Source organism: Ailuropoda melanoleuca, chromosome 2 (genome assembly GCF_002007445.2).
Source record: "Ailuropoda melanoleuca isolate Jingjing chromosome 2, ASM200744v2, whole genome shotgun sequence".
NCBI lineage: Eukaryota > Metazoa > Chordata > Mammalia > Carnivora > Ursidae > Ailuropoda > Ailuropoda melanoleuca.
This window is the reverse complement of record NC_048219.1, coordinates 134,480,801-134,495,095: the sequence shown is the minus strand read 5'-3', so window position 1 is coordinate 134,495,095 and position 14,295 is coordinate 134,480,801. Positions and strand designations below refer to the sequence as shown.

Genomic DNA, 14,295 nt, shown 5'->3' with positions numbered 1-14,295 from the left:
TAAATAGGTAAAAAAGCACGCTACCAATATGTGTTGGTATCTTCAAATTTTAAGTTCATTGCAAATCTTTAAAATTATTTATTTCAAAATTGCCTTTAAGCTATATTAAGTTTTTTTATTAGTTAACTCAATAAATTAGTTTTTGTCCTACACAAATTAGAATGAGGTCTATTAAAAGAAGCTCAGGGGCGCCTGGGTGGCATAGCGGTTAGGCGTCTGCCTTCGGCTCGGGGCGTGATCCCGGCGTTATGGGATCGAGTCCCACACATCAGGCTCTTCTGCTATGAGCCTGCTTCTTCCTCTCCCACTCCCCCTGCTTGTGTTCCCTCTCTCACTGGCTGTCTCTATCTCTGTCGAATGAATAAATCAATAAAATCTTTTAAAAAGTAAAAAATAAAAAATAAATAAAAGCAGCTCAGTTCACTAATACCCCACTTCTCTAGAAATTCACAGAGTCACCCCACTGTGGGGTGGTTATATGCAAGTGGTGTCTCCCAGCCTTTGAATCCCAAATTTCCTATCCATCCAGTACTCCCTGATTCTGGCCATTGCCTGTCTTTTCTTTTCAAACCATAAGCTTCCTTACTTTAGGTTGTGAGGAATTTGCAGCCACTTCCCTTTAAATGCCCAGTTCTCAAATAAAGGACTAAGAGAGCATGAGGAGCTTCAGTCAGGAGCTCCAGAAGCCTAAAGAAGCTGCTAATGCTTCCGAGGCAAAGGAGCCCAGAACATAGAAGCCCGCATGTTCTCTAATAACCTTTCCCGTCTTTCCAGTCTTCTGTAGCAGCAAATGGTAGACAGAAATGAATAACTCAATAAATTATCCTGCCACTAGTCACTTATTTTTCCGTTAAATTCTCTGAGATGTATGCTAAATTAAACAACGAGGGAAGAGTGGCTCCCTTTGCCTTTAAAGCTTCAGTTCTAGTTTTTGTGTCACCCTTCAAACCATGTGTTCTTGGGCAGATCAGTTTCCATCCTACCTCACAAGAGTCTTGGAAGGATTCATTTAGATCCATTTTCAACAGCCCTTCTTGCAAGAAATTAAGCTCCAATACCTTTAAACCATCCAGTGGATATAATGAATTAACTCCTCCCTATGCAGCAAGGAAAGTACTACCTTTGTACAGTCCTTGCGAGAACTGAAAAGATAGTCACTCAAACCATTTTCTGTGTTTCATGGCTCAGATGAGGAATAAAATTTTGATAATGTATGCAAAAGGTTAAGATATGGTTTTGAAGTCAGATCACTTGGGTTCAAGACCCACCCAACTCCACCTCTTATTACTATGCATCCCTTTCCTTGGGGTGGGGAGAGGGTGTGGGAGTGGGGCTCAACTCCCTCACCAGTGAAAAGGCAATAGTAATAGTACCTACTTCTTAAGATTTATAAGCATATGGCACTTAGAACCTTGCATATAGTAAATGTTCAATAAATCTTGTTATCTAAGCAAATAAAATCTTCTCTCAAAAAAGGGCATGTCTTCTTTAACCTTTCATATATTTAAGTAAAATTTAGTATATGTGTAAATATCAGAAGGTGTATTATCACTATGAATTATAAGTCTAGAAGTTTGGAAAACATTTCTTCATTATTTTTAAACTACATGGTCTGATAAAAAATTTTTCAGGTAAAATTATTCCATTATTTATTTATCCAACACATATTGACTAAAGCATTTTAACCAGGCAGTATTAGGCACAGTAAGAGAAGAAAGTTTCAACCCAGCCCATAAAAAGTTTATGTGACCTGGAACGGGGAAAGAAGATATCTAAATCAATTGATTCTATTAAATGGGAAATGCCTCCAGTACACATAACCAAGATACTACGTAAGTTCAGGAGAGAAACATGATTTCCAATCAATGATATTAAGCACAGACCCATGGAGGATCTGGCTTTTGAACCAAATCCTGAATCATCAGTGATATATGCACAGGTTGAAAGGGGTCCCGGGGGTTAAATATCTAACTGGAAGGGTTTACATGTTTATAGAAATGAGCAAAGATTGTTTTCATTGGTAAGAAAAGCAACAACATGACAAGAAGCTGGCAATATAAGATGAACCCACTGTGTGGAAGATGATGGCTGCCAAGATATGTCTGAATTTTATTTAGTTGGTACTAAAGAATAGACACCACATCCTATGCCTTTAGTTAGCAGTTTATTTCCAGGTGAACTATTAATATCTTTTCTTTTTGTAGGTTTCTTTGGTTAGCTTGGTAGCCAATGCTCTCGGCTACTCAGAACTTGGTGCCATTAAATCTCTACGGACACTGAGAGCTTTAAGACCTCTAAGAGCTTTGTCCCGGTTTGAAGGCATGAGGGTAAGAAGAATAAAAGCTCTCTGACGATTCATATCAGAATTAAATGTAGGTAATGACTTAGATACAGAGGGGTACCACACTCCTCTGATATTTACTTCATAGAATTACAGAATTTCAGAGCAGGAATCTTAGATATCGCTAAGGCCAGCCGCCTAAAACTGATGTTTATTTCAATGGGTCCTCAGAAATTGTTTGTGGCAGAACTAGGACTGGAATCCAAGTCTTCTGATGATAGTTCAAGGATGTTTCCACAACATCCAAAAAAACACGTGCTGCCATTTATTTCTTTTCATCACTTATACATATTTAGATGATTTTTTTTACTATGACATTCAACCTAGTAGGGGTTTTTCTTCCTCCCAAGAGGCAGTTTGATTCCTCAAAAATCACTGGTAATGAATGAAAGGTAAATGGTTTTGTGTGCTTTACTTCTTCAATTAATATCAGTAACAAAAATACTCATTGTACAAGAAAACAACTCTAAATTGTAGTCTCTGGTAAAATCTATACATCCTAAGCAACCAAAATAAGGGGTTAGAAAAATTAACTAGGCATTTCAGGCCACCCCTGGAGTTTGTTTTAAAGATCACCCTTTTAAGTGAGCATTCTGAATGAGGTTCACTTTTTCCACAGCATGTGTATTTTCCTTTTCAGCTCTCTTCTTTAGTGTATATTTTATGCATCTACACTACACACTTATTTAGATACACAACCACTTGTCACATCCCTCAAAATACTATTTACCAAAGGCCAGGTTTGTTTAATCCAGCATGCAAATGCACATGGATATTGAATTTCTCCCTGGCCATAAGGCTTTTATGTTAGGAGGTTTGTTTAGAGCAATAAAAACACTTCAGCCTTGACTTAGAGATTCACTCATCAGGGAGAATGAAACCATTCTCCAGACTTCCCAGAAGCACTATAAGCAAAGAAATATTTGATTTTACATTGTAATTTCAATTCAGTGCTACTTGATAAAAAAAAGTCACAAGACAAAATTCATAAAAATTATTACACAATTTCAAACCAATCTTTGCCATTACTGACACTACTTAAGCTCTCATTTGCTTGCATGGTTTCACATTAACAATTCCTTTCTGAGGGAAGATAGTAATGAACAAAATAAGAAACTTATATATTTGCTCTAATCTGAAAACATATTCAGTTTGGCATTTTTAATTCAACCATATGACAGAATTAATGTTCCAGCTATGAAATATGGTAAAATGTATCATGCAGTTATTTAATAAGAAAATTTGTGGAGGTCATTTTACACAAATTTTAGTAGCAAAGAAACATGGCAAGTATAATATACATTACTTAATTTCTAAAAGAAATACAATTCAAGTAGCATATGAAATTTTTATGATTTTGGATTTCAGGTTTTGATGTCAATTACTTAATTTCTAAAAGAAATACAATTCAAGTAGCATATGAAATTTTTATGATTTTGGATTTCAGGTTTAAAATCTATTAAATCAATTTAAAAATTTTTGGTGTTGATTTCTAACATAAAATTTACATTATTTTAAAATAAATCAGTAGTTTCATTTAATAGTTTCATTTGTTAAATGCTTAACAAAAGGGTCCAATATGAATCAGATTAAATTAGATAAGAAAAAATACTGTCAACCTCCCTAGGGATTTCAAAATAGAGCTTAAGCTTTTGAATTTAGTGAGAGGATAGGTAACTTAATTTCTCCTTCAAGAAACAGATCAGCTTAGGTTGATGAAGTAACATGTACCCCAAAGTGAATATCTGAGAGATTTAGAATAATAATGAGGATGTATTTGGTATTTTTATGTCCAGAGATAAATTACATCTCATTTAATAAACTTTCTTAAACTGGGATTTACCAATAGAGAAAAAAAGAACCTTGTAAATTCTTAACCCTATTCTTCATAGTCATAAAAAGTTGACTTGATCTAAGGAGGCAGATTTAAGGCATTATTAATACTTAATTTGCAAAGGGTTTGTTTAACCATGCTTTCAAATCATCAACCATTCATTAATACTCTTGAAAATTAAAATGTATTGCTGAATGACAATTATTTCTTCTGTTGGTATTTAATGCATTTTTTTTCTTTTCTCCCCAGCATACAAACATTTTCTGACTCCATCTTACTATATCAGGTTTTTATTTCTTTTCACACTTTGGCATATTTTGCGTTCCTTAAATCCTTTAGCTCTTTAGTTGTGTCACTGTTTGTTTTCCCTTATCAAATATGTCCTAGAAAACATCACAAAAAACAACGTATCCACCTAGATTTTTATTTAACTCTTTTCACACCCATTTTAGTATTAAATAAATAAATGAAAGGAATGGTTTTCATTTTAGTGATCTGTAAGCAGCCTTATCCTCATTTCTCTTCTAGGTTGTTGTGAATGCTCTTGTTGGAGCAATTCCCTCTATCATGAACGTACTCTTGGTGTGTCTCATCTTCTGGCTGATCTTTAGCATCATGGGTGTGAATTTGTTTGCTGGCAAGTTCTACCACTGTGTTAACACAACAACGGGTAACATGTTTGAAGTCAGTGAAGTCAACAATTTGAGTGACTGTCAGGCTCTTGGCAAGCAAGCTCGATGGAAAAACGTCAAAGTAAATTTTGATAATGTTGGCGCTGGCTATCTTGCATTGCTTCAAGTGGTAGGTTGCCACTGTATGAGTTCTGGAAACGTTTTCAAAATGTTTCACAAAAGATCATTTCTATGATGTCCTTCGTTTGAATAACTAATATCTGACAGTACAAAAGTAGTTGATGATAACACATATACTATTAGCTTAACTTGACTTCAAGATGTTTTACAGTTATTTTAATATGTATTTCCTCAGCATTGAGCTTTTAGTATGTTTTAATATGGTCCTGCTTCCTGGTTTTTTTCTTATTATATTATTATTATTATTATATTATTGAGTGCAAGAGCACTATTACTGTTTTTAGTTTTCCTTAGCAATCCTTGGCAAAGGAGCAATTTTATATGTTAAAATAACAATGTACATATTTTAGTGATGAATTAAATGTATAAATTATTAGCTGGGAAATTTATTTACCAACATCTAAGGAGTATGGTTCTACTATCTGCAGAAATACAAATCTTATGGAGTAGATTTCAAAATGCATAATGTTTAATAATTTTGACTTAATTGACCACATATTAAGTAATCAGTAATTCACTAATGAAAACAACTGAGTTGTGTTTAAACACACCATAGGTTTGAATCACAGAACTTATATTTTGATATAGAAAGGATTTGAGACTGAGATGGGTATTTTATGAATCAAGCCTCCAGTTAAATTTTTGTGTAGAAAAAAATTAATATCTTCCAAGAGAAACAAAGAAAATGAATTCCAGACTCGAAATACAATCATATTCTACTTCAATTCAATTTTTTCATTCAATTAATTTCAATCTCTTGACACAGAATTTTATGATATCATACAAAAACTTACTTGTAGTATGGTAAAATGCCATATTCTTGGATTAGGTTTTTATGTAGAATTCAAATATGTATTTTTCACAGGCCACATTTAAAGGCTGGATGGATATTATGTATGCAGCTGTTGATTCACGAGATGTAAGTATCACTCAAATACTACTTATAGTTAAAAGATTTTCTGTAGTGAACATTTGTAATAATTTAAGTGAATGACCAAGAATTTTATACTAGATGCAATCAGAACATTAATAATTTCATACAGAAATGATCCTCTTAAGCTAATGTACTTCAATAAAGATGATATTTTGGTTAATATATGTCTGATACATATATCTACTATGAAAGGATATCTAACTGCATGGATCAGAAGACATCAAACTGGTCCATAAATGAGACTAAAGATCAGGAACATCGCTCATGAGAAAGTAACTTGCCTCTCCCTATCCCTGAAAAGTATAAACCAGAGTTTGTGAAGCAGCTTCCAAAAATATCATGAAAAAAGCAAGCACGTTTCAGGGAAACTCAATTTTGAAAATACGAATTAAAAAAAAAATTCCTCAGAACGTATCTGTTTATGTTGCATTCCTCTTAGAAGTTGGTGTTCTATTATTAAAGTAATATCTTCAAGAACCAACATCTCCAGACCCAAATTTAAAATGCTGCAAAAAAATTTATAAGACTAATAATAGGTTCAAAATATTTCTTGTTATACCACTGTCATTTACTCTAAAGAAAATGTACAGGTAAGCCACAATAGAAAAACAGATTCAACAACAAGCATAAAAATTACAAATTTTCATTATCTTAGATCCTACTACTTTGAAAAAAGAACTTTTTTTGCAGAACAGTATCTCAGAGCAAGGCAAAAATAGCTCTAGATTAAGTAAGAACACTCACCAAATTGTTAACTTAGTTGAAATATTTATTATGTTTTTAAATATTATTTAATATTTTCAATACTATTTAGGTAAAACTTCAGCCTGTATATGAAGAAAATCTATATATGTATTTATACTTCGTCATCTTTATCATCTTTGGGTCATTCTTCACTCTGAATCTATTCATTGGTGTAATCATAGATAACTTCAACCAACAGAAAAAGAAGATAAGTATTCCTCAGCTCTCAGTTTTCCCCATTCTGAGGTTCTGTATGCTGTACATCCGAATAATCAGGATACTCATAGTCAACACAGACTTAGATCATTTTTATATTCTTTTCAGTTCACTGTGTGGTCAGTTCAGCTTCAGAGTTTAAGCCTCTAGTTGGTTGCTCCTCTCTAGGTCCGTCCTCTGCAGAGCTGCTATATTGTCTCTGTGACAAAAAAATATGACCACTGCTTCAAAACATCCAGTGGGCCTCCTCTAATGCTCTACCCTTGCTTACAGAGAATTTCAGGAATTATTTCCACCCAGTTTTCTAGCTTCATTTTCTCCCACACCACATTTCTATATCTACTTCCCTACTCCTCAGTCTATATCTGCCATCACGACTAACACACATTACACACATAGCTACATGGATTTTTTGCCCTTTCTGAACAAGCCATGCTCTTGTACATCCATGACTTTATATAGGGTATTTTCTTTTCCTGGAATGCTTTGCCTAGCACACCTCTAATCATCTGTTAAGGCCTAGCTTAAGGGTATCCTCCTATATAAAGCCTGTTAGTCTTTAGGGTTTATTTTGATCTCTACAATACTTTTTTATATATCCTTATATATTTTCCAACTGTTTTCATTTTCCTACTCCACGTGACAACAAGATATTGTGTCTCATATATCTATTTAATTCTAATAACAGTTACATTTTCTAGCATATGGGAAGTACTTAAAATTATTGAATAAAAGAAAGAAAACAGTGAAATGGACTAAGAAAACATTTTTTTCTTTCACAAAAATATATTTGAGACCCCTGAGCCTCCTTCTAAACATAATATAATCAAGTTAGGATCCTGTACTAATCAGAGATCTATGTGATTATAGGTTTTACATAATAATAAAGTACTCAGAATTTCACATAAATGAGAAAAGCAGAATATATATATAATTCATAAATATATATATGAAATGGGATAATTTCCATTTAAAAATTGAGAAAAGACTAAAGACTCAAATATTTTTGTACATTATACTATTGTAACACATGTTGAGATTGTAACCAGTTTTATACTATATCTTTACTTTGGAGGTCAAGACATCTTTATGACAGAGGAACAGAAAAAATACTACAATGCAATGAAGAAACTTGGATCCAAGAAACCTCAGAAGCCCATACCTCGGCCAGCAGTAAGAATTACTCATCTTCTTTAATATTCTAAAGCCTTATTTCCATGTGATGAAATTGGCAGTGCTCTGGATGAGAACATACTGAGTGATATGCCCTAACTGTAAAAGTTGATATTGTTTAACACCGTTTACAACTGCCACACTCAATAAGAATTACTAAGTTCTTAAAAAGGAGGTAATGCTCTTTACAGTTTGTCAATTGAAAACATCCCACTTGAGGTTCCCAATAACTGTTTCCAAAGCAGCCTTGTATTCCTGCTGCCACCTACTGCTTCTAGGAATGTACCCAATCTTGTTATATGGCACTCTCTTGCCATTTAAATAGATGGAGTCTGGAAAACTCCTATCTCACCCCATCACTTCCCTCTATACTATTTGTTCTCTCCATTTCGTATGACTAGAAAATACTCAACCTTCTTAGGAAGGAAAAGGGCACCATCAAAATAGTTTGTTTCACCAAATACACAAAAAAAGAAAAAGAATCAGAATACATACTCTGCAGATATTCACAATATATGAAAAGACATAATAATGTTATGTTCATAGAGCTGTACTCTAACTTATCTATCTTAGATGCATAAGGAAACTGAGGCCCCCCAAAAATTGTACCCAAAGTCATAAAGCCTGTAATTGCCAAAACGGGGACTTAACAAGCAATTGTGAATCAATGACTTCACTTTACCATATTCTTAGGAGTTTTAGAGTTGATGTTAGGAGCAACGAAGAGGGGGGATAGGGCAGGATACACAAAAGGGCATAAATCTGCTTTACCGAAGGTCATTTAAATATATTTAAAAGAAGGAAACTTGGTCAATTCATGAAATTGATTTTCAGTAAGCTGTGAAATTTTATTTTATATTTTTATTCTAAATTACTAAAAATTTATTTCCCTAATAGAACTATATTTAATGACCACATGAGTACAGTGATCTTTGAAAGTATGTGACTCCTGAGATGACTGCTAATAAGACAAAGAAAAGATGTCATGCATTTTTGTTGAAGCATAGATAAAGAACAGATGAAGAAAGATAAATAACAAACACACAGACACCCATAATTAGAAGAGGTAGAATAAAACAGATAATGACTGACATATTTTGAAGGAGGGAAAGATATATATAATATATAAACCAAAATTCCTAAAGTATTGATAAATGAATTAGGGTATTCACCCATCTAAAAGTCTGCCTGTATCAACCTACTTTGTAAATCCTCATTATGTTTTCATAATTTTTTTGTAAAAAGTATCATCGTTTTTTTAAATCAAGCAAAGCCCATGCATAGTAACAGCCAATTGCCTCCAATTTTATGACTTTCATTTCCTTCTCGTATTTTAATGTGAAGAGAAATGGAGCACAAAGAATTGTTTAGACTAATGTGAAGGGTGTATATCTCATGGCCATATATGGAAGGACTTCACCTGCAATTTTACCGGATCATTATTTATGAAATATGCACATAAACCTCTCTCCTCTCTTTCTAGAACAAATTCCAAGGAATGGTCTTTGACTTTGTAACCAGACAAGTCTTTGATATCAGCATCATGATCCTTATCTGCCTCAACATGGTCACCATGATGGTGGAAACTGATGATCAGAGCAAATATATGACTCTAGTTTTGTCCCGGATCAACCTTGTGTTCATTATCCTGTTCACTGGAGAATTTGTGCTAAAGCTCATCTCTCTCAGATACTACTACTTCACCATAGGCTGGAACATTTTTGATTTTGTGGTGGTGATTCTCTCCATTGTAGGTAAGAATAGTTTAATTACAGACAAGTACCATTGTAGGTAAAGCTCCCCAAACCCTGACAGCTGTGCAATACGGAAATTAGATCTGAGAATGTTAATATGTATAATTCTTAAGTTAACCACTACCGTTCATTTTCCTCTAACTGAAAAATGTCAGTATTCAAAAACAGAAAACAATGTATTTAGAAATTTCAGAAATAATCTTTGTTTATAATCAGAATATTTCACGTGTGGGGATAACTTCAAAGTAACTGTATATATAATCTTAAATTGTTATGACACTCTGAGATTACTTAATTTGTTGGTTTTTCCAAAAATCAAATTTTATAACATTATAGAATCATTAAATAGAATTCTGTAATCTTTAATTACTAATACGAGGGAGGGCACCCAAATATTTAGTGAAAGTTTATACTCATAACAATCTTTCTGTTTTCAAAAAACTTGAAAAGATAAAGCATTCATATAAGCATAAAATATTCACTGTTTAGTTGATTTCTATATTTTTCCATAGGCATGTTTCTGGCTGAGCTGATAGAAAAATACTTTGTGTCTCCTACCCTGTTCCGAGTGATACGGCTCGCCAGGATTGGTCGAATCTTGCGTCTGATCAAAGGGGCCAAAGGGAATCCGCACGCTGCTCTTCGCTCTGATGATGTCCCTTCCGGCCTTGTTTAACATCGGCCTCCTGCTCTTCCTGGTCATGTTCATCTACGCCATCTTTGGAATGTCCAACTTTGCCTATGTTAAAAAGGAAGCTGGAATTGATGACATGTTCAACTTTGAGACCTTTGGCAACAGCATGATCTGCCTGTTCCAAATTACCACCTCTGCTGGCTGGGATGGATTGCTAGCACCTATTCTCAACAGTGCACCCCCTGACTGTGATCCCAACACAATTCACCCTGGTAGCTCAGTTAAGGGAGACTGCGGGAACCCATCTGTCGGGATTTTCTTTTTTGTCAGTTACATCATCATATCATTTCTGGTCGTGGTGAACATGTACATCGCTGTCATCCTGGAGAACTTCAGTGTTGCTACTGAGGAAAGTGCAGAGCCCCTGAGCGAGGATGACTTTGAGATGTTCTATGAGGTCTGGGAGAAGTTTGATCCCGATGCCACCCAGTTTATAGAGTTCTCCAAGCTCTCGGATTTCGCAGCTGCCCTGGATCCTCCTCTTCTCATAGCCAAACCAAACAAAGTCCAGCTCATTGCCATGGACCTGCCCATGGTCAGTGGGGACCGGATCCACTGCCTCGACATTTTATTTGCCTTTACAAAGCGTGTTTTGGGTGAGAGTGGAGAGATGGATGCCCTTCGAATACAGATGGAAGACCGGTTCATGGCGTCAAATCCCTCCAAAGTCTCCTATGAGCCCATCACAACCACTCTGAAACGCAAACAAGAGGAGGTGTCTGCTGCTATCATTCAGCGTAATTTCAGATGTTATCTTTTAAGACAAAGGTTAAAAAAGGTATCAAGTGAATATAACAAAGAGGCAATTAAAGGAAGGATTGACTTACCTATCAAAGAAGACATGATTATTGACAAATTAAATGGAAACTCCACCCCAGAAAAAACAGATGGAAGTTCCTCTACCACATCTCCTCCTTCCTATGACAGTGTAACAAAGCCAGACAAAGAAAAGTTTGAGAAAGACAAACCAGAAAAAGAAAGCAAAGGGAAAGAGGTCAGGGAAAATCAAAAGTAAAAAAGAAACAAAGAATTATCTTTGTGATCAATTGTTTACAGCCTATGATGGTAAAGTCTATGTGTCAACTGGACTCACTCCCAGAGGAGGTCTATGCCAAACTGACTTTTAATAAATACTCATGGTCAGTGCCTATAACAAGACAGTGACCTCTCCATCACTACAACTCTGTGAGTCAGGGTATCAACAAGATTGACAAGAGGTTGCTGTTTTCATTACCAGCTGACACTGCTGAAGAGAAATTCAATGGCTATCTAGACTGTAGGGATAATTGTGCAAAGTGATCGTTGTAACTACACCAAACACCTTTAGTACAGTACTTGCATCCACTCTATTTTTAACTTCCATATCTGCCATATTTTTACAAAATTTGTTCTAGTGAATTTCCTTGCTCCCTAATTCATAGTTTATTCATAATACTACGTCACTATTTTTGTAAATGCAGTTTAAGTTGAGAAAAAACATATAAGAGCCCTGTGTTCCTACTCCATAAGTCTCTCAAATAATTAGCAAAAGTGTTTTGAGAGATAAAATTCGCACTCAAAACCAAAAAAAAAATATTCTAATGTCAATAATTTCAACTTCCGTTTTCTAGATGGCTTTAATTTTGAAAGTGTTTTAGTCTGTTACATTTGTTTATATCTGAACAGTTATGTGCCTGTAAAGTCTCCTCTAATTTTTAAAGGATTATTTTTATGCAAATATTGTTTCAGCAAGTGCAAATTTTATTCTAAGTTCCAGAACTCTATATTTAATTTGGTTAAATGCTTTCCAAAAACAAAATGAAAAAAATCTAGAAAAAGGACATCTAAAGTGTCACTTTAGAATAGTTGTCCCACTTTTTGCTGCGGTATTGCTTTGCCATCTTCTACTCTCAGCAAAGCCGACATTTTATGTCAATTCAACACCCCCTGTTATGTAAATAGTTATTTTATCCTGTGGTGCATGTTTGGGCAGGAATATATATATATATTCTGCTAAACAACATCTATTAAATCAAATATGTACCACAGTGTATGTGTCTTTTGCGAGCTTCCAACAGGGATGTATCCTGTACCATTCATTAAACATAAATAGTTTGAAGACTATCACTAATGCATGTTAATATTGCCTATGCTGCTCTATTTTACTCAACCCATTCTTCACAAGCCTTGGTTAGAAGAAGTCACATGTTGGTAGAGTGAATTCAAACAGCTCTATCCAGTATGTCAAGCAGAATAGCTTGCAGTTACTTAGAAGTACCTTTACTTTTGCATTTTTAATTCAACTTGAGTGTCATATGGTGTCTCTCTATATTTCAAAAAAACACACTGCGTACTGCCTATTGTCAAAACCTATACTTCATATTTTGCTAAAAATATGTCCAAAACTTGTTTAAATATAAATAATGTAAAAATATGATCAATTTTATTTGTTGCATTTTGTACATAAGAAAATTATTTTCAGGTTGATGACATGGCAATTTATTTTACTTTATGCTTTTGCTTTTTATTTTTAATCACAACTCCAAACTTTTGAATCCATAAGACTTTTCAATGGATAATTTCCTAAAATAAAAGTTAGACAATGGGTTTTGTGGATTTCTTTGTTATAATATATTTTCTACCATTCCAATAGGAGATACATTGGTCAACATTCAAACTTAGATCATTTTTTTACCAACTATGGTTGCCTCAATATTACCCATTATTCATGGAAATTTTTTTTTACTCAAACTTTTGTAGTATTTGCTTATGCAGACTAGTCTTATTTTTTTAATTCTTGCTACACTAGAGCTATTAGAGAAATAACATGGGCTCTGTCCTTTTTAGCCATGAACGAAGTGGCAAAGTTGTGCAATTACCTAACACAATATAAATTTTGTTTTTTGCACAGACCAAAAGTTTAATGTTAACCTTTTACAAAACTATTTACTTGTAGTGTACTAATGAACTGCATGCAGGGAATTGCTATTACTAAAAAGAATGGTGAGCTACGTCATTATTGAGCCAAAAGAATAAATATTTCATTTTTTATTATATTTAATTTCTTGGCCTCTGTTTTTTTTTAATTGATGGATGTTTAAAATATACATAATTAATGAAACCTGTACTTGGTCTGACATTTGTATACATAAAAGTTCACATGCACTTTATAACAACCTAATACATGATTCACCAAGGAGTACCACAGAATAAAAGCTCTGAAAAGCAGTTTTTGTGAACTTTTTTGTGTGCAAAGGATCAAATCCACATGCTCCAACTTGCAGCTTCAATAACAACAACAGTAGTCATTGACAGTGGTTGTCAATACTAATTACTTCCCTTGGCTGTAAGAATTTTAATCTCAACTCCTCTCGGTGTTATTGATGCCTTCACCAAATTTCTTAGTAGGTAGCAAAGGTTATATACTTTGTTATTAAATATGTTTCATGAACTATTTACATATAATGTATTAATTATTAATAATTAACGTAATTAATAATTAATATTAGTAATTAACATAATTAATTTATGTTAACTTTTTTCCAGGGCCATTGGATTTATGTCATCTCAAAAGCAAATGTTTATTCTCAGTGGAAAACCCCAGTTGTAAGGCAAAGTAGATCTAAATAAGCATTTCATAGTTTCCTCAATGTAAATGATATAAACTAATTTCAGAAGAATTCATTGGCTTCTTTCTGCTAAAGCCAATTTTCAGATCTCACCAACACCACAGAGAAGTGAAGTATTACTTTGCAAAATGCTTAGCCTTTTTATGCATCCCATCATATAATTTTGGCCAAGTATTCTATTAGCT

General features: G+C 34.0%; 1 protein-coding gene across 1 annotated transcript in view; it reads left to right on the top strand.

Moving 5' to 3' along the window:
* Window positions 1-13,693, top strand: part of SCN3A (sodium voltage-gated channel alpha subunit 3) — a 109,163-nt gene extending 95,470 nt beyond the window's left edge. Inside the window, 8 exon segments of the mRNA XM_002926919.4 lie at window positions 2,205-2,327; window positions 4,704-4,976; window positions 5,853-5,906; window positions 6,736-6,873; window positions 7,950-8,054; window positions 9,538-9,808; window positions 10,321-10,427; window positions 10,429-13,693. Of these exon segments, the coding sequence (XP_002926965.2) occupies window positions 2,205-2,327; window positions 4,704-4,976; window positions 5,853-5,906; window positions 6,736-6,873; window positions 7,950-8,054; window positions 9,538-9,808; window positions 10,321-10,427; window positions 10,429-11,517 (2,160 nt within the window). The 3' untranslated portion in view covers window positions 11,518-13,693.
* The last annotated feature ends 602 nt before the right edge of the window (window positions 13,694-14,295 follow it).